At 44.1% G+C, this 27,736-nt stretch overlaps 1 protein-coding gene across 1 annotated transcript; it reads right to left on the minus strand.

Moving 5' to 3' along the window:
• On the minus strand, nt 1–27,113 carry RMND1 (required for meiotic nuclear division 1 homolog; the record flags this gene model as incomplete). The annotated part of the gene is made up of 11 exons (XM_084228845.1): nt 1–42; nt 400–516; nt 10,481–10,601; nt 12,876–12,952; nt 13,699–13,763; nt 14,617–14,723; nt 16,422–16,522; nt 18,751–18,790; nt 19,801–19,876; nt 22,283–22,391; nt 26,613–27,113. 11 exons carry the CDS (start codon nt 27,111–27,113, stop codon nt 1–3), a joined length of 1,356 nt encoding a protein of 451 aa, XP_084084971.1.
• Nucleotides 27,114–27,736: the final 623 nt, after the last annotated feature.

Raw genomic sequence — 27,736 nt, forward strand, 5'->3', positions numbered from 1 at the left:
TCACTTGATATGAAAAAATACTCGGCCCAGCTCAAACATCACCTTAGGGTAATAAAAAGAAGAGCAAATCATTGGTCCATGCAAAAAAATGACTTTTTCAAGACTGTGATTAATGAAAAATGCACCTGAAATAAGAGAAAATATTTCTTTCCCACATGGCAAGCTACAGATCTGAGGCACAGTCCTGCTGTTGGGCTGTCCATTATAAATTTGCAGCTAGAACTTTCTGTGAAGGCCACTTCAAAAATGTGGGCTTTCCCAAAAACTGCATTTGCAAAATAATACCACAGTCCTTGGAAACTTCCAGGTTCCATTAGAGCAAGGTCACGCCCTTTGCCCTTACCATTTTCTACATCAAATTTTAATTGTTTTGATTATCTTGGTGAAAAGGCTCTTTACCTCGATGGTGATAAGAATGACAATCATCCACTCCAGGCGCAGTGCCCTCTTCTCTGCAAGGTGATTCCGCATGAGGTCGGTTAGCTCCATGCAGTGCTGAAGTTTTTCATTCATGACCTGCAGTAGACAAATCCTAGTAGTTACACATCCTTTCCCTGTAGAAATATAGTAAAGGTCAGTAACACGGTGACATTGCTCCAAAGGTCGGAGACAGTTCCGCGGTGAGAAGCCTGCTCCGGCCTCTCCCGAAGGCGACCGGCCCTCCTCACCCCCATGCCGTGGGGCGCAGATCTGGCTGCGGATGCTCCGCACCCCGGGCTCAGGAGCTGAGTAAGCTTTCGAGGGAGGGAAGGTCTAAAAATGGTTTTGAGTCCCGCGTTTTTTGGCTGCTGCCCGTGGGGTTTTTATCAGCAACGAAAGGCCACCTTGAGAGCAGCTCTTCTGGCGCAGCTGAAAGGTGACAACATCACGACCCGCCTCCCGGGCTGGTCATCCCCGGGTCCGAGCAGGAGGACGCGGCCCCGCGGCGGCCCCACGAGGCGGCGCTGCTTTCCGCGGAGCGTGGAGGGCCTGGGTTCTGGGTGCTGCCACGGGCTGGTGGAAGGGCCCAGGGAAATTCTGAATTTAAGACTTGGATGTGACCTCGGGCAGGTGACAGCGCTTTGAGATCTCTGTTCCACTTTCCTTTGGGAACTGGAACGTTTGGAAACAAACAAAGATAGTGATTCCCCGTGGATGACTCAGGGATACGCTGCCGGTGCAAGTTTGGTCAGTGGAAATTTGAGACAAGTCACACACGAGTTCAGGGGCTGATCAGAACATCTGTGCACCACGCGCCTTCGGGTTCCACGCAGCTCTCGCTGCCTCACCTCGTCTGCGCACTGTGTTTCCAGACTGATGTCCCCCCGTAGTTTCTACTTCCAGTGCCCAGACTGAGCCTCTTCCTCTTTCCCTCCCTCCCTTTCCTTTTCTTGGCTGCTTGGTCTTGAACCATGCCTCCTTAAGCCTATTCACCCTTCAAAGTACCCAGTCCTCTATTTTCTTTCACTGGTGAGTAAAGGACAGACAGCGTTTTCGTCCTCTACTTCATCACCCAACTTGCTCCTTAACCTTTCAGCAGTTGGAGCTGTTTCAGCTCCTTGTAAACGCCTCCTACCAACCTTTCTTCTAAGCCTCGGGCAAGCATTTGCGGCCTGGGATGCCTGCTTGCCTGGCTGCCCCCTCCTCAGAACTAAGTTCTGCGTGACTTCACGCTCCTTGTCATGTTGCTTTTAGGGACATTTCTGGAAGTCCTGACGGAGCCCTCCGCTCTGCTCCTGCACGACCGTACACACCTAGGGCCGTGGAGACTGCTCGGACTTCGGTCACTCGCGTCCCGCTGTCTGGTTCTGTGGCGTGTGCCAATTTACAGCTGGTTTCCAAAAGGCTCCGCTTAGAAATGTTTATTTTAAAAAGAAGTTCATTGCCATAAATGGGAAACCAGCTTGATGGGAAGTAGTGTTTCCTCCACGGCCCAGCCTGCCACCTGGGAGAGCGGGAGAGCAGCACACGTCACCAGCCCGAGTTCCTCCCGACAGCGACAGGTGTCTTCTAAGCCCTGTTGCTCACGGTCCACGTGTCCCCACAGCCCCTCTCATGTACAGGTGTGCTCAGCCCACATTGTGGGAAAGAGTAACCTCGTCTCTCTCCAGGTAAGCTGATTTCTCCTGGGACTCAATTTCCTTCTGTGAAACATCTTACGGGTTCCTGCCAGCACCTCAGACTAGGTTTCTTAAAAGGGACGGCCGTTGGGGCTGGTGTGTCGGGTTCCTTGTCTCGTCCTCCTCAGCCACCCAGGAGCCAAACCTGTGGCTCGTCCTCACGCCCACTCCCTGGTGCTTTGCAGTCAGCGTAGGTTCGAGTCCCAAATCTGTCCCGCTTACTGCTTAAATACTGCCTGGCGGGCCTTAGCAACAATGCGTCACCACTACAAAGGGTCTTTTTTGAGGGGGTGCGTTCCATGGCTTTGTATTGGCGTCAGGGGTCTCCTCTGAAACAACTGGAGTCATGTCACTCCCCCGCACACAAGCTTGAATATCTGACTGTTGTCTCCGGGTCACAAGAACACCCCAGATCCTCAGTCACTTCAGCTTTAGAGGGGATCCTCGGTCTTCCTCGCACAGGTTGTGAAGCCTTCCCAGCCTCCTATTCCTGCCTCCAACTCCCGGTGGTTTCTGTCTCAGTACGTCCTTCTGCTCAGTCTGCCTTGCATCCTCCCCTCCCGCCACTCCTTTCGGGAAGTTTCTCTTCCAGTACTTCCCACCTATGACCCTGCCGACCCTGGGGTCAGCGCCTACAGACATCCCTTCCCCAGAGCCCAAGTGGAAGGGGTGGGCAGAGGCCCAGGCCTGGCCAACTGCAACGCTGGGTCCTTTATCATCCGACTAGTCAAAGCTCAGACATGAGGTGCAACCCTTTGAGGGTGCCAGGCAGAGTGAAAGGTAAGCTTGGAGCTCCCCTCCTGCTGCTCCTCTCAGCCCCACATCAGAGAATGCCACGAATGCCACTGGAGGCAGAGACCTCACTGGCTGAGAAGATGCTCACAACTGTTTGGGTCTGCAGTAGACGCTCCTCCCGTTCCCACACTGCCCCGTTCTCATCAAGCAAGTCGGTGGTGACGAGCTCCGCAGTCTTGTTCTGCGCGTGCACCACGCTTCCTACATCATGCAGCCCTGGAGTTGCTGGCTACACACGTGCAGGAGGGGACCGGGGAGGCTGCGGAGGTGGTAGAGGTGAGGTGGATCTAAACAGGCAGGTGCCAGGAAGGAAAGGGGAGGCACCAAGGGAAGCACATTCCAAGCAGAAGAAACAGCGGAGGCAAGTACAGCCGGATGGCAGGAAACTTGGGAGAGCGGTAGGATGCGCGCCAGGTGCGAGCGGTCTTGCAGGCCACGCGTGGCTGGCAGAGGAACAGCCCTCCCGGAGTTACGCCCTGATCCCTGGCACCTGTGGCTGGCGCTCCAAAGGAGCGTGCAGATGCTCCAGGAACTAAGGTTACTCCTCAACTGCCTGCAATTAGGGTGATTATCTAGGTCTGGGTGGGCCCCAGCGACACTCAAGGTCAGGTGGCGGGCAGAGTTCAGAGCGATGCAATGTGAGGACTCGGCTCACCTTTGCCAATGGAAGAAAGGACTACAGCCAAGGAATGCGGGTGGCCTGGAGCTGGAAAAGGCGAGCAAATGGGCCCTACCCGAGCCTCTGGAGAGGAAGGCAGCCCCTGCCAACAGCTTGATTTTAGATCAGCAGCTCCCATGTCAAACTTCGGGCCTATAAGAACTTGAATAAATATAAAGTAACATACTTGTTTTAAGCCAGTTTGTGGCAATTTGTCACAGCAGCAATGGGAAGCTAATACCCCATGCTGACACGCTGGAATTCTGCAGGGAGTGGGGAACCCTTCGTTTGGTCCTCAAGTACTTGCTTAATGTTTACCAGAATGTGCTGGGCAAAAGAGACACAATGGCGAATCAAGACAGACATGTCTCTGCCTTCTGGCCAACAGGTGCAAAGCCTGGGAGAGTGAGGAAGGCATTAGAACAGTCCCGGTGAGGAGAGGGTCGGTGGCAGTGGGGATGGCTGCTAGTAGGTGGGGTGTTTGGAGGCAGGGACTCCTTGTTCCTGCAGCCTAGGGTCTGTCTGCCATACAGACTTAACAGGTATTTGTCAGCAAATGGAAGAGAGGGGAAAATGAAAGGACTGACTGACTGGATGTGGCTGGGGGGAGGAGAAAGGGGGAACCATGATGAGTTTCGAGTGTCTGGTTGACTGATGAGATGGGTGAGACCCCGTGGTCTTGTCATTAGCCAAAACAGTAGTGGAGGTTCAGCGCTTTCTGGGAGAAATCAATGAGTATCACCTTGAAATCTTAGTCACCGGTTAACCCTGCAAGTACTTATGGCACACAGGCTCTGTGGGGGCCGGGAATCAGCAAGGGAGACGTTCCTGGTGGTGTCTCTTCTCAAGGAACTATGTTCTAGTGGAGAGAGGCACACCGTTCATTCTGAAAAGGCTGCTATGAGGCAAATCAATGGGGAAGAGCTGAGATCCAGGAGGAAATTGGCAATATTTGGGGGGCAGACAAGGGATGAAAAACACGAAGAGGCTGCAGACATCATGAAAACAGACTTGATCAGGAGGAGAGAAGAATCCCTGACAGAATCCTGGAGGATACCATCCTGAAGAGCTGGGGGGGAGGGCCCTGCACATGGGCTTCTGTCACTGCTACAGGTCAGGAGCTGCCCTCCGATTTCACTCAGTGAGGTCTTCAGTAGTAAATCTCCTCAACCCTTTGGACTGCCCGTTAACATGTCTCCTGCCAAGCCTCCCCTGTTTTCCTCAGCACTCTTTCTGCTAGGGAAGAAAACAAAAACAAGGAACAACTTCCTTCTGGCATTATCACCACCTTGGTTCTGTGTGTCTCCTTGTAAAGCTTGTTGTCAGGACCAGTTCTTTCTTTCTGTACTGCCTGACGTGCTGGCATTGAGTTCAGCACAGTAAGGGAGGCTAAATTCTTTTAACTTGTCCCAGATGATCTTCATATAATCCTTCACTGCCTTTGAGATATAAGAAAATACTCTGAGAAATGTTCTCTGGGAACTTTTAAGTATGCTTTATACCTTGTGGAAGATGTAACACTAAAGAGGCACCTCAGAGTGAGCCTGGGAGTGAGATGAAGAACAGTCTTCGTGACTAAATCAAGCCAAGCAGATGGCAGTGAGAACTGGGCACTTCTGATACTCGGAAGACAAATGTGAGGCAAGTCCCCTGAAGTTTGTCAGTGGCCAAAGGAATGGATAGAAAATAAATGAAATTATTTTGAAGGGAATGTCCAAATCTGTGACATACAACGTAGTTCAAATCCGGGTGGCCATCAGGGCCGGGAGGCACTGCCCTCCATGGGCCCCGGGCCAGGAGCCCCGTCACACTGCTGTCCCGAGTGTACCTGTCACACATCTAGCGAAAAGTATCTTGTCAGAGCTTTTAAAAACTCACTGAGACAACATGTGCTGGGATTCTTCTGCTCTCTGGGTTGCCTGGGCCACTCTCCAGTGCTGCTTCCACTCAAGTCCCAGGGCCCTCCTGGCCTGAGAGGGTGATGAGGCTCTGGCACTTTCTCCAGGTTCCCTTTCCTTCTCGGCACATTCGTGTCTAGCCAGTTGTTTTTCACCACCAATCCTGCTTTGCTATTTCTCATCTTCAGCTGTGGCTTTCATGTCGAGCTATTGTCAATGTTGAGGGGGTTCTTCACACTTCTCCAGTCCGTATACCTGACGTATTCTCTGCTCAAACCATCTTCAACATTGGCGACGGGCAGCTTACTCTCTTCCTGTGATCTCGTCCCTGGACAACATATGCAGGACACTGAGCATTGGCATTCGTGCAAGGACACAGGAGGTAGGAGGGATGAGGTGGGTGCCTGACATCAAACTTAGGGAGCAGCAGGTTATCTAGGTTATTGCTCAGCCACTTTTATTGACTTCACTCAGCACAGCAGGCTGGTCTTCATGTTGCTTATCAGAAGACGTAGAGAAGGTCTGCGTCTGCTTGGTGTCACGATCTTTCACCCCATCACCAAGGTCATGATTCCGCCAAGTCTCCATTCCAAGTCCTTTCAAATCTGACTCCAGCAAAAATGACTGCCTCATCAAGGTGGATGCTTTTGTTTAGCTGGCCATGAAAGAACCCTCACAAAAGGCTGTTTTCTAATACCCTTTTCCAGGCATAACTTACACTCAATAAAATACACCCATTTAAGTATAATTTGAAGACTTCTGACAAATGTATACCCATGTAAGTACCCCCAGAACATTTCCATCATCCCCAAAAGTAGATCACAGATCTACTTTCTGTAACTATAGACTTGCCTTTCTAGAAATTCCTGTAAATACAATGGCATGTATGCTTTTATGTCTAATTTTTTTTTTCACTCAGCATGGTTTTTTTTTTTTTTCTTATTTTTTTTCTCATTTTTCCTTAAAGATTTATTTATTTATGCTTACAAGAACTGGGGTCTAGGTCAGAGGTGTGGTGGGTGAGTGAATTCACCAGAAAAAGAGTGGTGAACAGAACAGGCAGATCGACTGAAATACACTGCTGAGGGGAGCAGCGGGGAGACAGGAAAGGTTTGCTGTGCCATGTGGTAGCTCCACTGGCCGGGGATCGAACTCGTGCTGCAGAGGCTGTGGACAGCTTCATAGGTTGCATCTTAACCCCTTGCACCACCAGGGAGGCCCTCAGCATGGTTTTTAATACTCATCCATGTTGCTGTATGGTGCAGCAGTAGTTTCACCGCTGAGCGGTAGTCCACAGTATAGACACACCACTATTTGGTTATTCATACACCTACTGATGGACATTTAACTGTTTCCAGTTTGGGGCTATTATAAATACTCCTGCGCAAATCAATGTGGGCATATATTTTCATTTCTCATGGGTAAAGATCAGGAGCAGAACTGTTTGGTCAGATAGTAACACCAGGATTACCTAGCATGGGAAACTGCCAGGCTGTCTTTGCAAAATGGCTGTACCAATTTATATTGCCACAAGTAACATATGAAAGCACCCATTGCTCCCCAGCCTTCCGAATACTTGGTATTGTCATCTTTTTCATTTTAGCCATCCTAATGGGCATGCGGGGATGCTCCACTGTAGTTTCAATGTTGAGGGGGTTCTTCACACTTCTCCAGTCCCTATACCCGACGTATTCTCTGCTCAAACCATCTTCAACATTGGCGACGGGCACTGCTCTGACAGACAATGATGTGGAACATCTTTTCATGTTCACTTGGCTATTTGTATATTTTCTTTTGTGAGGTGTCCCTTCAAGTCTTTTTCCCATTTAAAATACTGGTGTTTTTTAAATATGGAGTAGAGAGAGTTCTTTGTACATTGTGGACAAGTCCTTTGTCAGCAAATATATTGAGAATGTTCCTTCCAGCCTGTGGCTTGCCTTTTCATATTTTAACAGTGTCTTTCAAAGAGTAGCTTTTAGTTTTGAGGATGCTAACTTATCTAAAAGTTTTTTTTTCCCCAAGCCTCATGCAATTTTTTGGGGGTCCTAAGAAATCTTTGCCCTAAGATAATAAGGCTTTTCTCATGCATTTTGTTTAAGTTTTTAAATTTTAGCTTTTAGATATTTGATTCCCTTTGAAATGGTATGAAATAAAGGAGTTTCGTTTTTTTAAACATGACTATCCAAAAGATCCAGCACAGTTTGTAGAATAGACCATTATCCTTATTATTAAATTAATTTATATTTGTCAAATATATTTGTTAAAATAATTTATATTTATCAAATATAAATTAATTTATATCTGTCAAATTGTCCATATGTATGTGACTCTATTTCTAGAGTATTCTGTTGCATTCATCTTTATGCCAGTATTCAGTTGTCTTGATTACTGTAACTTGATTGTCAGTCTTAAAATCAGATAATAAAAGTCCTCCAACTTTGTCCTTTTTGTTTTTTGTAATTACTTCGGCTAGTCTAGGTCCCTTGCATTTCCGTTTAAAAACCAGCTTATTACAAAAATAAATTAAAAAGTCTGCTAGGATTTTGACTGGGATTGAGTTGAATCTAGGTCAATTCTAATAACACCGAGTCTTCTATTCACAAACATGGTATGTCTTCATATACTGAGTTTCTCAGCATGTTTTGTAGTTTTCAAGTCCCAGGTCTTATTTACATTAAAAAAAATTATTCTTAAGTAGTTCAAGTTACCTTATAGCTTCTAGCCTTGATGAGTTCATTTATTCTAGTAGCTTCTTCAGGATGTTCTACATAAAAGATCACATTGTCTGTGATTAAACTGTTTTGCTTTAATCCAGAGACTTTAAATCTTGGGGCTGTAGATGAAGCCACCCTTGAGGGGTTGGCACCTAGTCTAGCTGGCACTTTGGGGTTTCTCCATAGGTCTAAGGTGCCAGAGATGGGGTTAGCATCCAGTTCTTCCAAATACTAATCAAACAGAAGTAGAGCTGTCCGTGCCTTTACAGAGGGCCTCAATCCCAAAGTGGCCTCAGTGTGGGAAGTACATTCACACACCCAGCATCCAACTGCTGGAGTAGGCAGAGCCTCTTGGTCTCACCGGTCCTTCTTATTCTTGTGCTCGATCTGAGCCCAGGAATGGTTGACAGTTTGGTTGTCAAGGTTATTCTTCACTCGAGGAGGTATCCTCACTGGTAGACCTGATGCCAGTCACCCCATCTTAAAACAGTGCGCACAGACACACAGAAAGGCCCCCTCCCAGGTCAAACACCGGAACGCTCTTTCGGCCTTAGCCTTCTTGCCGAGCCACCGGTGGTGGAAGTGGGCTCACTGCCAATTCCGAACACAGCAGCAGTGGCTCCCGATGTTTCCAGGGGCCTGGAGCTGCAGTCATGAAAGTAATGAGACTGTGAGGAGGCTGTGAGCCAGGGGTGCTCACACAACAGGCTTCTAAATGGTTCTCCACCATTTTCAAAACCTGAAGCCTGTGGCAGGCTGCACCACATACCCCACCTGCTGGATTCACACTTGAGTGATGCCGTCCCCTGCCCTGTGGGCTGGGCTTGCCGACTTGTTTCTAAGAGAGAATAAGCTGTCATTATTGTGACGAGGCTCTGAACTCTGCTGAACAGAAAGAACTATCAACTCAGAATCTTTAGTTAGTGAAAAATCCTTCAGGAATGAAGGGGAATTGAAGACATCATCAGAAGTAGGAAAACTAAGAATTTGCTACTGCAGACTTAGCCTGGAAGAATGGCTATGGTCATTGTTGAAACAGAAAAGAAATGATAGAAGACTCAATCTCAGACCTTCATGAGAGAGAGTACAAACAGCGGTAAATACAACAGAATTTCTTTCTCCTGAGTTTTCTAAATTATGTTTGATGGTTGAAGCAAAACTTGTAACACCAGTAGAGAGCTCCATGCTTGCAGAAGAATAGTTAAAGCAATTATATCTCAAATGCTGGAGGATAAAGGGATGTAAAAGAAATCAAGGCTTCTACACTTGACTTAGTTGGTACAATGCTGAAGCCAGCAGACTGACAAGTTTCGTGTGTATAATGAACTACCTAGAGCAACCGCTAAACACCTATGCAGAGAGACGTACTCAAAAACGATAGAAATCAAAACAGACTTCCAGAACATGGTCCAGTCACCCCAGGAAGGCAGGGGTTGACATGTGCAACACCAGAACACCATGCTCAGTGAAAAAACAATTTTAAAAACTCCCCACTATGTGAAGGCACTCATCTAACATTCTCAGAGTGACAGAGTTACGGAGCTGGAGAACAGGTTACTCCCGCCGGGGCCGGGCACGGCGGGGGGGGGGGGGGGGGGGGAGAGGGGGGAAGGGGAGGTGGTGTGGGTGTCTCGGGTGACAAGTCCGGCCTCAATCTCGTGGTTACATGGATCTACACGCGTGATGATGTCATCAAACTAAATACACACATCACGCTACTGTCCACTTTGCTTTGTGTGCTGCTTCCTGTGTGGGTCACCTCCCGCGCCACCACTTCCACTCATTTCCACGGTTGCCTTGATGTACACGTCTCTCTCAACTTAGCTTCCCCGCATCTGAGCCCGTGTGATCACTTTAACTGGGTGTCTTCTTGCTCCTCTATTCTCCACCCATCTTGGACCATCTCCCCTGAGCTCCCAAACTCTATGACTTGCCGTCTTTCTACTCCTCGCCCGCAGCAAACATCCAACACTTCAGTTGTCTTGGAGGATTCTCTGTTAAATTCATTTCTATTCTTGCTGTCACTACTACAGTTGAGGATGCCTGAACCCTTGCTTGAAACTTGACGAGAACCTCCTAATGGACCGCTAGGCCCCCCAACTCTCACCAGTCTTGCCTACAGGGCAAATGTCAGAACATCCTTTGATCAGTTAAGTTGAAAACAGAAAGGGGTAGGGGATACCCAGGATCTGAATAGAGGAGTCAAGATATTTCTCCAAGAACAGAAAAACATACTTACTATAATTTTCTCTTTCAGTCACACAACAAATTATGGGCAACAGTGTGTCTTTATCAGTAAAAGTACAAAATACATACCTTAACTCTACGATTAATACTAAGGAACTGACAGGTTTTATCATAAAGTTCTTCCAGGTTTTCTCTGTCCCAGTAGAAATCGGGAGTGATCAAGAAGTCGGAACTCAAATTTATACGGTGCCTTAAAAAAAAAGAAAATTGTCATTTTTAAATTTTTTATCTTGAATTGAAAATCATGCAAAATCATGTATTATCAAATACAGTTCTTATTTGATAGCGTCTTTACAAAAACAGTCTAAAATGCTGACCTTTGTTTTTTTTTTTTTTTTTTTTTTTATAGAGGCATGCTTTATTTATTTGTTTGCTGGTTTGTTTGTTTGTTTTGTTTATACATGCACTGGGTACAGTCAGAAGCGCGGGAGGGTGAGAGAATTCACCAGAGCCAGAGCGGGGAGCAGAGCAGGTAGAAGGACCGAAGTACACTGCTGAGGGGAGCAGCGGGCGGCAGGAGAGGTCTGCACGCCATGTGGGACCCTCCTCTGGTGGCCGGGGAGCAGCCGGGGATCGAACCGGCGCCGCAGAGGCCGCGCGCAGTTTCGCAACCCAGCGCTCAACCGCTGCGCCACCGGGGAGGCCCTAAAATGCTGACCTTTGAATGCTTCTGAGAAACTAGAAAAAATTTTATCAATTTCAAAACATGTAACCAAATCAATTCAATGTTTATTACTATTATTCATGACTTAGGAAAAAAACCCTCCTTTTGACTTCAATTTCCTAATTTATTTCTTTTTTCATTAAAATTAATTAACGATCTACACATACTTATTTTGTGGCCAGGTAATCACGGGGCTCAAAAGTGAAAAAGACAAAACTGAACCCAACTTACTCCTAGTCTTGACCCATCTTTCCTTTTCTTTCATTTTCTATAGCGACCACTTTCGTTTCCTCTGTATCCTGGGCAAACGCTGGACACACACGCACACTCTTAATTTCACTTTTTTTACTTAAGGAGTCTAAATTTATTTTAAATGAAAATTAAAATTCTTTATTAAAAATAAAGAACTATTCACTAGAAAACAGAATAAGCCCTAGAGAATGTAGACAAGCAGTGGACAGCCCTCCAGCCCACTGCACAGGGACACTGCTCTGTCCTTTCAGATATTTTCCTATGCATATATGCATTTGTGTGTGCACGCACACATTAATGTGCAGTGGGTATATATATCAAAATAAATAAGACTTTTTGTTTGGGATCACATATGAATAATTTGTGACTTAATTTTTCTTGTAACTTGCTGTGTTTTTCCATAGATGTTCCACATGCCAGCAGCACAAAATTACTATTATTGTAAAGATAAGAAAATTTAGGAAAAGAACCTAGGATTCCATAGAAACTAACTATATTAATTCCTAACTTGTGAGTTTTGATAGTATAATTTGCTACCTCCAATTCTGCTTGTACTACCAAGAGAATAGGAGCCGAATCCCTCTATTCTGCTTCCTAAGAGAACACAAGGCTTTACGCGCTAGGAGAAAGGCGTGATGAGGAGAAACTGAACTGTTCTCCTCTCCAGGACTAACATCTAAGCAAGATGCAGAAAAACAACTCTTAGCTAAACGACAATGAACTCTAGTATCTTACTCCAGACACCAGAAGGGATGAAATCCCCAACAACGGTGCTGCCTAGTGAGAGTCACATCAAGATCGAGGCTGTCTCATTCCGTAAATCCTCAGATGACAATACACTAAACACTTGCCCAGAGATTCACCTGTAAATTTGACTGTAATCCCCCAATTTTAAGACACTATCACCATTCTTCTCCTGTTAACATTCCCGAAAATGGGAGGCATCTTTGAAAGAATGAGGTCTTGCGGTGGGGAGGAGCGACTCAGAGGTCCTGGCCATAAACAGTTTCCCCAGTGCTTTCCTTTGTCCTTCTGTCCAGGAGGGAACGTGACAAAATCTGCATCCAAACAAGACTGCCAGAGCTCTTTCAGTAAGCGTGAAATTTAAAGTCTGTGATAAAAAACCACCTTATCACAGTTTAACTGCAACATCTTTCCTCTCCTGTGGCCTCTTACCCTGTGTGTTTGGTGCACGACTTCTCTGTGGCATTTTGGTCTGTTAGCATTGGGATGCAGTGATAGGCATTTTACTAAGATTTCCCATTATCCAAATTCTAGAGTGTATCTTTCTACCTTCAGAGAATGTGTACTGTGCTCCCCGCTGCAGAGTTACTGTAGGTTAATTCTGGTTGCATTTGCACACCAGGGTTTCTTGCAGTAAGAATAAGACAGCCTGACAGCTGCAAACAGGTGAGAGTGGTCCCCGCTGAAAACCAATGAAGTGAAAATAGCTGTAATTCTGATCAAGGTATAAACATTTGCTCTTTACTGGAGGATTACAGGAATGTTTGCTTGAAATCATGAAATTTTACTGACACAAAATTTTACCTTAGGGCAAAGAGTTCACCCATTTTCTGCATAACTTCTTCATGAGAGAGTTTCACTTTCTTCCCAGCTTTTAGAGACTATTTGGAAAAAACAAACATACATACTTATGTCTATGTGCATACACGTACCTATTCCTACGTATGTGTATCTGCAATAAGTACTATGGCCAGAAAGGTAATTCAGAGATATGGCCTCATGTCTGTGTCTTTCTTTCCCTGTCATATCACGCTGAGATTTCAAAATCTAATAAAAGTGAGATCTTTCACTCTAAGACTTTAAAATCTTACTAGGTAGAAAACAGTACATGTCCTTCTCATTTCATCTCGCATGTTCTAAGACACACATTCCTACTCTCCTGTTGAAAAAGCAAGGCTTCTTTTCCTAAGTATAATTATTCTCTCACAGTAAAAATAAATTACAGTAAACACGATTTCTAATGAATTTAAAAATTTTGTTACAACTGTCTATATTTTTTATGCCACTATTTTTTCAAACTTAGCAAAACCCTTCTTTCACCAAGTACAGTGGTTTTAATCTCCTTCCATAAAAAGGAAACATTTCACTTTTTAAAAATTCAGTTACACTGAAAATATTATACTAGCAGAGGAAGGTTCATTTGAATTTCAAATTTTAAAAAGTAAAAAAAATCAATATGAAGTTTCTTATTTCATCATTTTATATGTAACTGGCAGTTCTTTTTTTGCTTAAATTCAGTGTGGCTTTCCTAGTGTTTCCTAGTGTTGACTTTATTTTACCTCTAAGTATACTGTTGTTCTAAATGGAAATCATTCTTTGTGAACCAGCATGCAATTGATATAATTACCTCTGGGATTGACTGAATAGATTCAACAAACTTATCCAGTGATGCTTCCCAAATAGCCAGTTTCACTGGGGGGAAAAAAATTAACAATGGAACATTTCTTTATCATTATCTTTATGTTTATACAAATTGCATTAATTGCTTAATACCTTCACAGTCATCCCAACCACAATTTAAGAAACCAATGAGCTAAAAACTTAAAATTTAAGAAGAGTTAATGTTTATGAAGGACAGCACTGAAGTGAAAAAAGACAGAAAATGAGTAGATGTCCAGGTCCTGCTGGCAGAGCAAAGCTACGGTTGGTGGGCTTTTGGGTTTCCTAGTAGAAACCCATCTTAGAAACCCAAAGGCAGGACAGGGTGCTGTGGAAGGGGCTGGAGTCGGTCTTTCAGGGCCTCCCTTCACACTCCACAGAGCTGCAAGTCCTCAGCAGCCTCGAGTGTAGAAGTGGGACACACAATGTGTAGCGAATTACAGTGCTTATTTAGGGGCATGGATCTTTCAGGAAAAGCCTGGAGCTGTGGTGACCAACTGTGCCATTCCTGTGAGGAATCAGACGGCATTTTGTAACAGGGCCTGGTGCCCAGTCCAGCACTGGGCTTGCTCGGCCTGGATTAAAGACATCCCAAGACTAACAATCATAAAAGAAGGCAGGGAGACAGAGGTAAGAATAATAATAATATAAAAAATAGTTTTGGAGAAAGTCAGCTTTAACAGAACAATGAATAAGGAATGAGTAACTTCAGCACAGATACCATATTTTATACTCTATACTACTTAATGTTTCCTCCAAATTTTGATATATGTATTTTCAAGGAAAAGGCCTAGGTCTCCTGGGAAAACTTGTCAAATCCTTACTTAATCTTTCCTGAATGAAATGAAAACAATATATATATTTTTGATAAGTAGAAGTAACTTACCTGAAAGGCAAAGAGCATTCGAGAAAGCAAATTTCTCCAGGATGGCATCATCTAAATCAAGCCCTGAATTTAACCTGATTTCCCCTCGGTGAAGTTTTGATTGCCCCCTGCGAGAAAGAAAAATAATAGAAAGTATTTTCTAAATCTTAAAAATTATCAATTTTTTCAATTGAAAATATCTTTTTTCTAGAGGTCATTTTGACAATTTGTATTGCATCTTATAAATGTTCCTACATCCTATAGTCCAAGTAATTCCATTTCCAGGAATTTCTCCTACATAATCAAAGATGCAAAGAAAGCTGCGTCCAGCAGATACCTGGAATCACAGGCAGGACTCACAGAACCACCACGTCGGTGGCAGCTCTTTTGGATGAAACCAAATCCCTGACTCTGAGACCGAAAAGGTCGAGGTCTTTACAGGCTCTAAGGTAGTGGGTGCAAGCGTGTGCCTGAGCTTCTGGAGGGGAGGGGAATGCCTGCTAAGTGATACTTGATGTGGAAGTAGAGCACAGAAGGAGTGTTCACTGGCTTCTTAAATTGTGGTTGGGATGGCTGTGAAGGTATTAACCACCGGCCAAGCGCTTAACAATTAAAAACCTTAAAATTCTATTAGCTCCTAATCGGCTGAGTCTCTGGAAAGGTTCACAGCCTCACTTTTGACCGCAGCCACCATGGGCCCACGGCTCTCACTCACCAGTCACATGCCCTTCTGTGAGATAGAACATCTCTGAACTGCATCCGAAAGGTAGCTCCCTGCCTCTGCAGGTTTCCACAGGGTTAAATGAAGGGTGTCTGGAAAGCGCTGAGAACCGGGCCCGGTGCCGAACGGGTAGTGAAATCTTATTACTTAGGCTCTTATCTCATCGGGTCTCAGCAGCTAGAATCTCCTCTGAATTCTCTGAAAGCTCTGCATTTGTCACTTCCTTTCTTTTTTTAAAGCACTTTTTTAAAAAAAGATTTATTTATTCATGCATACAAAAACCGGGGTAAGGACCAGAGGTGCGGAAGGGTAAGAGGATTCACCAGAGACAGAGTGGGGAACAGAACAGACGGACTGACTGAAATGCGCTGCCGAGGGGAGCAGCAGGCAAGACAGGAGAGGTCGCCGTGCCATGTGGGTATCTTGCCGGCCAGCCAGGATCGAACCCGCACTGCAGAGGCTGCAGACAACGTCACAGTGCGGCGCTCAACCCGCTGTGCCACTGGGGAGGCTCTCGTCACTTCCTTTCTTAACACTAAGACCTTCTTGCCTTCAGACTCCACTCGGCAGGTACTGTCTCCCTGCCTTACTTCCGGGTCCCTCTACCCTCAATCTCTCACTTCCCCCATTGCTGAGATGGGAGAATTGGTCCACATGCTGCCTACCCCTATATCTGACCTGGGCTTGGTATGTCAGACCCCCCACTCCTTGCTGGCACCCCCATTCTACAAGTGTTTCTCATGGGTCACCTCTCATCAACTTCCTTTTTATACTCAAAATCAATAGGAAGAAAACAAAAAGGGTTACCTAAGAGGAAACTTTCTTAGAATCATCTCATAGTTTCACTCTGATGAAGCATACTAGTTGACTGACTTAGCCTACATAGGAAACTTGCCACTTGGGGTTATATAATCTATTTGCTTTAATTGACGGGTAGCCTGAGAAGTTAAAAAAAAAAAAAGTCTATCTGCTAATATTTATCATATTGTTTAGGCTTTGTCTTTCTACCAGTAATTCTTTTCTTAAAATTAGTCACAAGTATTTTATCTCCTCTACTGCTTTCCCAGAGTCTAAGTGTCTTTTCAAACATTTGAGAAAAACGTACTCTGTCTTTGTGTAGTTAAGCTCTTCATTCTCCCAGTGGACCAGTGCAATTTCATAGGGCTGAACTTCATGTTTTTCTAGAACTTGCATCACATGCTTCATCTAAAAGAAAAGGAAGATGAACATGAAATTATGCCTCACTCCTGCAGACTCCAAAGTCTATCACAGTGTAACGCATACATTTATCAGTGATGAAATTTATTCTGCTGATTCATTTTTAAGGGAAAGGCTAATTCATTGTGGTATTAAAATGATCAGATATTATCTTTGTTTTCACATGAGCATGAAGAAGCAAATAAAAATGACCTCTGTACCCCACAACCCAAAGAAAACCCCTAGTAACATTACGCTTTCTGTTTGGATTTGTAAATCTTTTAAAACAATGTATAAGTAACGTACTTGCAAAAATTTTAACACAGAGGTATAGAAAGTGGTGATTTCTCTCTGCTCCACTGGATTCCTTCTCCCCAAAGGTAACCATTAGTAAATGGGGTGCATCTCCTCCCAGGCCTTCTTCCATGTGTACATGTACATTTATTTTGTTTTTTATGTGAAGTGGGAGGAGACATTGCATGTGACCACCTCCAGTGCTGTTCTCCTTCATGGAGGGATGATGGTGATTTATTTACCCATCCTCATGTCTACCCACGGGGGATCAGCTCCATCTTCCACTGTCACAGTGTCACCAGGCACCATCCCAGGCATGCAGCTTCATGGCTCAGTGAAACAATTTTTAGATCAAAGACATGTACTAATTTTGATGTGTTGCTAAACTGCTCTTTAAAACAGTTTTCCCAATTTTAGAATATAACTCTTCATGATAGTATGCTTTAAAAAGGCTGGGTGTCGGGCCTTCCCTGGTGGCGCAGCGGTTGAGCACTGGGCTGCGGAGCTGCCTGCAGCCTCTGCAGTGCTGGTTTGATCCCCGGCCACCGGCGAGGGTCCGCTGCTCCCCTCAGCGGTGTGCTTCATCAGTCTGCCTGTTCTGCTCTCCGCTGTCACCCTCCCGCGCTTCTGGATGTGCCCAGTTCTTGTATGAATGAACAGATGGATCTTTTAAAAAAAAAAAAAAAAGAAAAAGGCTGGGTGTCACCAGCCTTTCACATCTTTGCAACTTCAAGTGGCCAATTTGTATTTTTTTTAAAGTTTTTTAAAGATTTATTTATTTATTTATACAAGAACTGGGGTACAGGCCAGAGGTGTGGAGGTGAGAGGATTCACCAGAGACAGAGCAGGGAACAGAACAGGCAGACTGACTGAAATGCACTGCTGAGGGGAGCAGTGGGGGGACAGGAGAGGTCTGCTGCGCCATGTGGGTAGCTCCCTGCTGGGGAATGAACTCGTGCTTCAGTGGCTGCTGATAGCTTCATAGGCTGTGTCTTAACCCCTTGTGCCACCAGGGAGGCCCCCAATTTGTGTATTTTTAAAAAAATAAAACTGTTATTGATTGTTTGCAGCCCCTTATCAGTTTCAGGAATACAGCTTCACACTGGATTATACTTACTGGTCATTTCTATTTCTTTTTCTCCAGGAAACCCCTCTCTAGCTGCCCATCCCCCATGTGTGTGTTCCCTTTTAGTACAACTAGGATTGGATGAGATTTCTTTTAAACAGCTTTAAAGTGTTATATTGGTTACATTTAATAAGCTGCTCTTTAATGTAACTGTCATATACACAGGCACTTTCCCAGGAACAGATGTTTTTCCACATTATTTTTAAGGGCTATAGTACTGTCTATCCCATGGGCGTATTTACCAAATTTCCTATTAGTATGTGTTTTGGTCATTTCTCACTTTCCCCATAGTGAACAATGTGTTAATGAGCGTTTGAGCGTTTCTATACATCATTTGTCATGCACAACTGATTATTTCCTTTGGGTAACTCACTGTGTAAAAATAGCAAGTTAGATGCTTTTTACAAACTGCCTGTAAAAAGGTTGTATGAAACAAACCCTAAGAGGGGAATTGAAGCAAGTACTTCCTGTGAGTGACAGACTTAGAGGCACTTGATTTACAATAAGATTCAGAACAGCCGGTTTCTAGGAAACTGGCAAAATAGACTTCTTCCTGTCTGCAGTAGAGCTAGCATTGCTCTGAACCTCCACAAATTAGCGTGTGCTTGGAAAGTGGGAAATGCAGGAAAACTTATAAGCCAAAATATATTTTGGAAGACAAAACTGCTAGGATAAATAAATATCACAAAATGCAAAGCAAATAGACTGCAGGTTATTTGTTAATTTATCTTCCACCAGCTCAGATTATTGAGTGCTAATTCACAGTGTTTTCTTGGAAAACTGAACTTATAAGCTTTTATACTTTATTTATACTTACAGTTTTGTCTTTCACATTCCAAAACACAGCAGCTCCTTCCCTGATTTAAAAGAATAAAAGAATCAGCTAAGTTAAAGGCTGAATACCATTTTGGGGGCCATTATAAAGCCATGCTTGGTAACTTCTAGAAAGTATCCAGCATGCAAGTAAAAAGACATGGTTTATGATGCTTTGATGCTATGGTCTCTAGATGGGCCTGCTAACACAGCGACAAAAGCTCCATTTTGAACTCTTGATAAAACCTGGCCTCACACAACTTTATGATTTCTCACATGCATGCAGAACAAGTTACCACTATTATGGCATCGACGCACCTAGACCATTTCATACCTGGTTCAACTCCCAAGTACAAAAATCAGAATAAGGAAATTTTTTGAGACTTGTCTGAGCTCTCATCAGACAGACTCTACTATAGGAAAAGAAAGGATTGTGCTTTTAACGCTTGTGGAATGGAGAGTGTGAGATCAAACAGTGCTTCAGGCTGTGAGCATCTAAGAACAGCAGCTCCTCTGTCCAGTGCTGACAGCAGAGCCACAGGGAAGCAAGGGAGGCCCTGAGTCCCGGTCTGGCTCTGTCAGCATTTAAGGTCCAAAGCTGTCCATAAACTTGTTTTGCTATCTGAAGTCTGAATAAAAGGAGTAAGTGTATATGAGTCAGGGTCCCAGTCCGAAGTCTCCAGAGAGGTAAAGTGGGCTAAAATTTTAGCTGAAGAGCTACAGAAGAAAGAAAAGGAGGACAGTGGAGCAGGTGGGGTGAGTGTGATAAGGGCACTGAATATGAACAGGAAACAGGATGCTTTACACACACGCAGTAAATGAATGTCCAGATTTGCAAAGATAAACCAGGGGAAACTTATTTACTTGTTTTTATAATTCTTTATAGGAAGATTTACCAGGAGATTTTCAGATTCTCCTAGAAAAAAAAATCACAGATAAATTCAAATATATTTTGATCACATTCGCTATAAGGAGAGGTAGACACCTGCATCTTTAAGAGGCACAGTCACCTGACACGAGTCCATCTCCACATCGGGCTTCCTTCCCGTCTTACCTGAAGAAGAACATTGTTCCTGGATCACCTTCCTTTGCAGAACTTTCCGCGCCCATCACCAAAATATTTGCCGCATCTATGATTTAAAATAAATGGATGAGGGCCTCCCTGGTGGCACAAGGGGTTAAGCACAGCACTATGAAGCAGTCCGCAGCCTCTGTGGCACAAGGTCGATCCCCGGTCTGCCAGGGGGCTACCCACGTGGAGAGGCAGACCGCTCTTGTCTCACCCGCTGCTCCCCTTAGCAGTGGATTTCAGTCAATCTGCCCATTCTGTTCCCCACTTTGTCTCTGGAGAATCTGCTCACCCTCTCCTTTCCCCCACGTCTCTGGCCTGTACCCCAGCTCTTGTATGCATAAAGAAATAGATCTTTAAAAAAAAAAAAAAAGGATGAATAGCTATCTCACAAGGAGACACAAGGTTTAAGTCCTGAAAACCTTTGTTCAGTGCCTCATCTACAAGTTCAAGGGATCTCATATATGTTAAGTGCTGTGTCACACACCCTCAGCCTTCTCAGGTCTCGGAGAGTATTTAATATTTCAAAACGAAAAGATAAAAAATTACTTTCACAAAACATTCAATGACTTGTGATATTATTATTTAAAATTGATTACCTACTCTCACTGATTCAGTAATCATTTAAATAAATCACTTGATATTTTTTTTAAAGATGTATTTTTTACTTATGCATACAAAAATCCTTAAAAGTCGGAGTTTTTAGTACAACTGAGGTTCAAGAATTAAGCTTTTTCCCCCATAAAGTTAATCTGAATAACCATAACTATCTTCTCTTCCTTCAAATATGGTTTCATTAATATTATTGATAGTCTCATTCTACTGGTTCTGCTGAAATTTAAGTTGTATAAAGAGCAGAGCAAGAGAAAACATACAGAAATGAAGAACTGGCCATTTCAAGACATACCTGATGTCAAAGTTAATCATGAGCACTAGCACAGTAGTCACCTTAACTGAGTATCTTAACTTTTAAATATTACTAAATATATACTTATAAATATGGATTTATAGATTAGCTTTATAGATTAGCACTGTAGATTAGCATAGCAGTAGTCTTGCTTTATAGATTAGCATAGCAATATTCATAAGAATGTATTCTATAATGTAAATTACAATGTTAGTGTATCAATTAATATACCGACAGCAACATGTATTACTATATGTATTATAATACACTGGTATATGTATTAATATACCAATAGTAATATGTATAAAGTTATCTAAAATTTCTCAGCTTCAGGGGCCTCCCTGGTGGCACAAGGGGTTAAGATACAACCTATGAAGCTGTCTGCAGCATAAGTTCAATTCCTGGTCAGGGAGCAACCCACATGGTGCAGCAGACCTCTCCTGACTCACCCACTGCTCCCCTCAGCCGTGGATTTCAGTCGATCTGCCTGTTCTGTTCCCCACTCTGTCTCTAATGAATCCTCTCACCACCCCAGTTCTTCTACACATAAATAAATAAATCTTTAAAAAAAATAAAATTTCTCAGCTTTAAATAAGGATCTTCAAAGCTTCAGAATTCCTAGAAGTTGGAGCATGAAGAATTCAGATAGAGATCAAATCCTAAGCTACCTATTTTGGGTGACCTCTCTACTGTATCTGATGCAGGGCAAAGCCACTTAAGTAGCCAAAGCAAAGTGGTCAAGTGGGAATGATGCAGAGCAGTGCAAACAGCACAAGCGGCTCCGAGCCTCGGAGCTCAGGGCCACTGGCTGACACCTTCAGAATCAGCCAAAGACCAATACGGGGATCTACCCCTGGGGCACCGGACACAGCTCTGATCTTCTAAGTCAACGATGTTTGTTTCGGCCATTACGCAGCATGCTGTTCAGATCATCAAGTCTGAAAACGCAAATGGCATTCTGATGGTCTCTTATAGGGTCAATATCTCTGAAGAATTTTCTCTGCAGCAGGGAGGTTTTCCACCTGCTGTTTTTTGTTACTTTCCTGTAAAATCCTGAATTTCCGCTTACTTATTTTTAAATGTACAGCATGTTATTTTTCTCAAGAATCCTTCCAGATACTACTCTGAATTCCTCCGTTGATTTTAATTCTTTTAAAAATTCATTTGTTTATCTTTTAACTAATTTTGCTACTTTTAAAGTATTAGTTTGTACTGGGACATTTCCCTCAACATTTCTATCAATTTCATGATTCTTCCATAACACTAAAATAACTTTTAACATGGCAGAAATAAAGTGGTTTGGCCTTGGACCACTACAAAGAATAAGGATCCTATAAATCACGCTTAATAAATCATACTGACTTGAATTTGAGAACTAAGTTCTCTTACATATATTTTTTTCTCTTTGTATGTCATGTATATAGAGATTCAATACCACTTTTATGACAAAATTCTTCACACAGAAAATTCAACATAAACAAATGCATCACTAATACAGTATCGTAGGAAAATGATTTTCTAATACAGTTTAACATACTTGGCCCCAGGTTCAAGATGTACCTCTTGGCAGGCTTGTTACTTCGACATATCCATGGGAGGCCAGATCTTGAGAGAGATTTCCAAGATGATACTCATCTGCGGTTGCAAACGCTGTGCAGTGCATCAGGTCCTGCATCAGGGAGAATGGCATGACATGGATTACCGAGAGGCTAAAGGGTCTGGGCTGGTCTCTGTCACCTGCTCGTACACCTTTCTGCAGAGCCAGCACTTGACTTTTCTTCAAGCATCTCACAGGTTCATACAAGGATGTACTTAGGATGAAAGGAAAGTTATAGGGAGACCAGTTTTTTTTTATTTTTTAAAGATTTATTTTATTTATGCATACAAGAGCTGGGGTGTAGGCCAGTGGTGTTTGTGTGTGTGGGGTGGTGGTGGTGAGAGGATTCAGCAGAGACTGAGTGGGGAGCAGAACAGGCAGATCTATTGAACTACACTGCTGAGGTGAGCCGTGGGTGAGACATGAGAGGTCTGCTGCAGTGTGAGGGTCAACTCCCTGGTGGGGATTGAACTTGTGTTGCACTGGCTGCAGATATCTTTATAGTGCTGTGTCTTAACCTCTTCTGCCACCAGGGAGGTCCCACATTCTTAGTATAAAATTAAAAAGTAGTATATGAACTTCCTTCCTCTTCTGTTACTTAACTGCATGCCCGTTCTCAAGAAACGGCCTGCCCCTGCTTGGCCTTTCCTTCAATCTGTTACAAGTCCCAATGAGTGCTTTAAAAAGTAGCAGAGGAATAAATAGAGAACTGAGGGTATACACAAACTAAAAAACTTAAATGCAATTAAATATCCATCCATAAGCAAAATGATTTTAACTCAATTAGAACAAAATGAAAAGCTGGAGTGCTGAATGTGAAAATGAATGGGTGTGGAATCCTATGATCGCAGGAATCTGATAACTGACCTCCAGGGTCACATGTGTGAGAACATGTGGATGTACCAACGTATGGAAGCGGCCAAAGTACAGATGTTTATGGGAATACAGGAACCCCTTACGTGTTGCTGAGATTTAGAACCACTAGCACTATCTATTCTTGTCAGGTTGCATGAAGTTAAAGAGCTGACAGGACCTGAGATTAAGCTCAAAGGAAGGAATCCTTAAGGGGCTGCAGGTGAGACCATGGCAGGCAAGCTCAACTCTCCAGGCTTGACAAATTTACTGAAGCTTGATAAGCAAAACCAATATTTGAAGCTGGGTGTCAGAATTACTTCCGTGGCTGCTAGAGCTGGGCTGAGGTGGGAAGAGCAGGAGGCACAGGGAAGACAGGAGGTGAGGAGAAGGTCAAGAGCAAGTCTAGTCAGGTGTTCCCATAACTGTGTTGGAGTTGGCAGGGGTGAGCTCTCCCCAGAATCAGAATTGTACACGGGTAGCCCCGAGACCTACTCAAGAGCCCACCCATCTAGCAGTTTCCAAGATCTGAATTATCAACAATAGATTGCGATTTCACACAAAATCCAGGCTTCCTCACCTGCTGGTAAAGTGGAAGATCTCGTAATAATGGCCTGGAGTCGAGGAGGCCCTGTTTCTCCAGCCCATATGGTCCCTCCCACTCCCCTGGTCTCATGCCTGTCTCGCCATCATTTGTGCCACCGGCCAGGCCCATCTGTGCTCAACATTAAGGCTGCCCTAAGGATGGGACAAGACCAGGCACTCCATCCCTGTTTCTGTGAGAAAACATATTCTGAGCTCCAAGTAGTCAGTATATAAATACATTTTTTTTTATCACAGTCTGTTTTTACTTAGCACTTCCAAGGCTCCTCGCTGCAGATTTCCTGAATTGTCACTGTTCCCTGTCACCATGTCCTATTTAGTTTGACTGATAGTTACAGCCAAAGTCCTACAGCGGACTTGGCTCGCACGTGACTGCCCAAATCCTCCCTCAAGACTTTGGTCTTTGTTTAAGTTATGCACTCTTCTAACAAGAAATGATTCACAAAGTGTTTCGATTTGACATTTGATTCATATCTTGTCTTGGTTTTATCTGCTTTGCTTTTAAATGTCAAGATTGTATTTAAGTCCATTGGGCTAAGACAACAAGGACGATGGAGTATTTTGTCTGCAATTTTTTTTTTCCTGGTAATTAATTCAAGGTGTTACTTTGTGAAAAGCCTTCACATATGTCCTTTCCTGGATTTTTATAATGAACCACTAATTAAGCATTAGTTTTATATACATAAAGCACATTTCAGGTTTTAAGATGGGGTTCAACAACTTGTTCTTAAATAAATAGGCCAAACCAACCTAAAAATCTCTACTTATTTTAGAATTTTTTTTTTTTAAAAACCAAGAAAATCACATTTTAGTATGTTTCACTTTTCTCACTACAGAAAACATGTTCCAGCAGATGGGGCTAGAAATCTATATATGATTCCGATTTTAGTGTAGCAAACACCAATGGAATATTTTCTTCAGGGAAAAAAAGCTTATTTTTACTCATGTTCTGTACCTGAAGAAACTGAGTGTATTGTAGCCATGTTATCCTTATATTAAAAGAGAAAAATGCAGGTTTTTCCTTTTATGTTCTGGCTACAGCTGAACACTATGGGGAACGTGAGCTCCCCCTTGTGCCCAGAGCCAGGGTTCTGCCCCTCCCACCTCCCGCCCCACATTCTCCCCCTGAGGCCGGTCGTGCCAACAAGCAGCACTGTCCTTGTTACCAATTATGCACAATGGGATGGGGCTGAACATCTCGGCAGGTTCGGGCCTCCGTGAACGTGACCAGGGAGAGATCTGATCCCAAGTGTGTGGGGCATGGCAAGGGCAGGGGCAGCTGTGGGGAGGGAGACAAGCATGCCTGCTTTCTGTCCAAAGGGGAGTCCTTTCCTGTCTCAGTCCCGAGGGGTGGAAAAGGTCCCCCCAAACTCAAGATTCACCAGCCTTGGGACGCCTGCGTGGAATCCACTGGGCAGAGAAGAACCAGTCCTCAGCCCTGGCAGACCTCACCTACCCAACCTCAAGACCGTTGCCACCTGCAGAAAGGAAGGTCACGGGAAATGACGTTCCAAAATGACGCCCCCTCAGATCACTTTAGAAGTGTTTTCAGAAACATCAGATTTTCGATGAGTTTCCCGAGCTTCTAGAGAAAGAGCATGCTGTTTCTGGTTTTACAAAACCCCAACTGACGGCGCAGCTGTGGTATTACATCCGATCGCCTATGCAAAGACGAGGAAATAGGTGACTCCTTAACGTTCATGAAGAAATTATTTCTTCTAAGCCATTTTAATGTTTTTCTTTCCCCCCGGTAGACAGCAGGAAATAGAGGACCCACAAATTCCCTCCTTTGTTTCACCACTGAGCATCTCAGAATTAAGTGTTCAACAAGATTAGTTTTTCCTACCATGTACTTGATACTATTTCTTGTTTGTTCTATCTCAAATGTGATTGCTTAGCCTAATGAAAGGCTTGGTGCTGGCCTCAAATACTTGAGGGAAATGCAACTGCAGTTGAGACATTTTCATAAGTCTCTAAACAGCAAATCAGACACAAATAATATTGCCCCTTGCAACCTTAAAAAATAAAAAAGCAAAACCCGCCTGGCTGGTTTCTGTTCCACCTGGCTCTGTCGCTTTGCCCCACCTGGGGTTGTGCAGTCACCAGGTATGGGCGAGCACTCACTGTCCGCGGAGACACCACAGAGATACCGGTAGCAGACTTCAACACTATTTTAAATTTAATGAAGAATTTTTACATTTTGATCATTAAAAAAAAAAAAATGGGTCTTTTTTGAATAGTCCATTCCGCAATTGCCTTAGTCGTCTTTTTTTTTTTTTTTTTTAATATGTATGTATTTATTTTGTGTGTAGAAGAACTGGTGTGCAGGCCAGAGGTGCAGGGGGTGAGAGGATCCACCAGAGACAGAGTGGGAAACAGAACAGGCGGAATGACCGAAATACACTGCTGAGGGGAGCAGCGGGGAGACAGGAGAGGTCTGCTGCGCCATGTGGGTCAGCTCCTTGGCTGGGGAATCGAACTCAGGTCGCAGTGATGATAGCACTGAGACTTAACCCCTAGGCCACCAGGGAGGCTTCCTATTAGTCTTCTTTTTCAAAACTTCCTTAGGCCACTAATCTTTTCCTAAGCTATATTTTTATACTTTGTGGCCTATATATTTGTCTTACCGTATATCACTAATGCTTAAAATTAAGATATTGGTTCCTTTTGGATATAACTGATTTTACTGTTGGTCATGAACAATCTGGGGGGGCGGGGCAGAAAAGGCCTGAGCTGGTCGCCACCGCCACTGCCACTGCCACAGGAGCAGCAGGCCGGGGCACAATCAGTGCGCAGTTATTCAGAGCGAGTGATTATTACGAAACCGAGTGTTTTTACCTCGCTCACAGACAGAACTGGGAGGTTGGTCCTGGACGGCTGCCTGGTCCTCGATGCCTTCAGTGGTCTCTTGATTTGTGGCAAGTCTTGTTTAGGAGAGAGTGTTTCCATTGATGGTGATGAATAATGTCTCTCTAATATTTTTATGAACCTCGTAGAATCTAACAGATTTGGGCTGTGAGTCAGTTTCCTGTGAGTACCAAATGGTTTCCTGGTTGGAGGGGGAGCTTTTTCATCTTGGCCAAGCACAGTGTTCAGAGGAGAGAGCACGCTCGCACCTGCTATCTTCTGGTTCACGTCCAGGATCTGACACGTACTCACACCACCAGCTGCTGGAGCAGGGAAGAACGAATCCAGGTTTTGACTCCGCGTGTGAGTGCTGCATGCTGGAGCCACGAATTCCTTACGTGGGCTGAACGTCCGACGAAGTCTTTGGCACTGACAAGCTTTTGACAAAACGCAGTGAGAAGCGGCCAGGGCTCGGAGGAGTCTGGGTGACATCACCACACGCCAGGCTAGAGGAAAAAAAAGTCAAAATTTGTTTTTAAAAAAGTTATACCACATATATAACATTTTCCGACATAAATAGAAACATTGCCCCCAAAAAGCTGCAAAACAGAAACAAACGTCTCCTAAAAGGACGAGGTGAAAAAACTAACCCACGTTTCTACCACCACTCCTTTGGTTACCCTCTGGCCTTTTTTCTGGAAGGCTACAAGATTGTAAAGTTGTGGACGTGACAAGGGCCTAAAAATGAAAAAACTGAGTCGGTCTCTTCATTGACTCACTAGGGCAGTTAACTATTTGAAGAAAATCTGCACTTGTAAATTCCTCTATTCAAAATTTATTCATCCTTTACAATGAGACAAGCAAGGAGCCCCGGCCAGGGATGCACCCAGGAAGGGGCCCTGGTCTGGAAGCACATTCAACTGTGGCCTTAGTCCACTAAAGAACGACACGCCGACTGCTGAGGAGCTCACCTAATTCTGCAGGAAGGCGGGAAAGGCTCCCAGATGTGTAAGCTGCTTCTGGAAGGGGAAAAGTGCTTTTCAGGTTGGGGCTGGCCGTGGCAGTGTAGTAAGGGATGTGAGACACTCACACATACACACTCCAGACGAAGGAAA

Source organism: Talpa europaea (assembly GCF_964194135.1).
Source record: "Talpa europaea genome assembly, chromosome: 2".
NCBI lineage: Eukaryota > Metazoa > Chordata > Mammalia > Eulipotyphla > Talpidae > Talpa > Talpa europaea.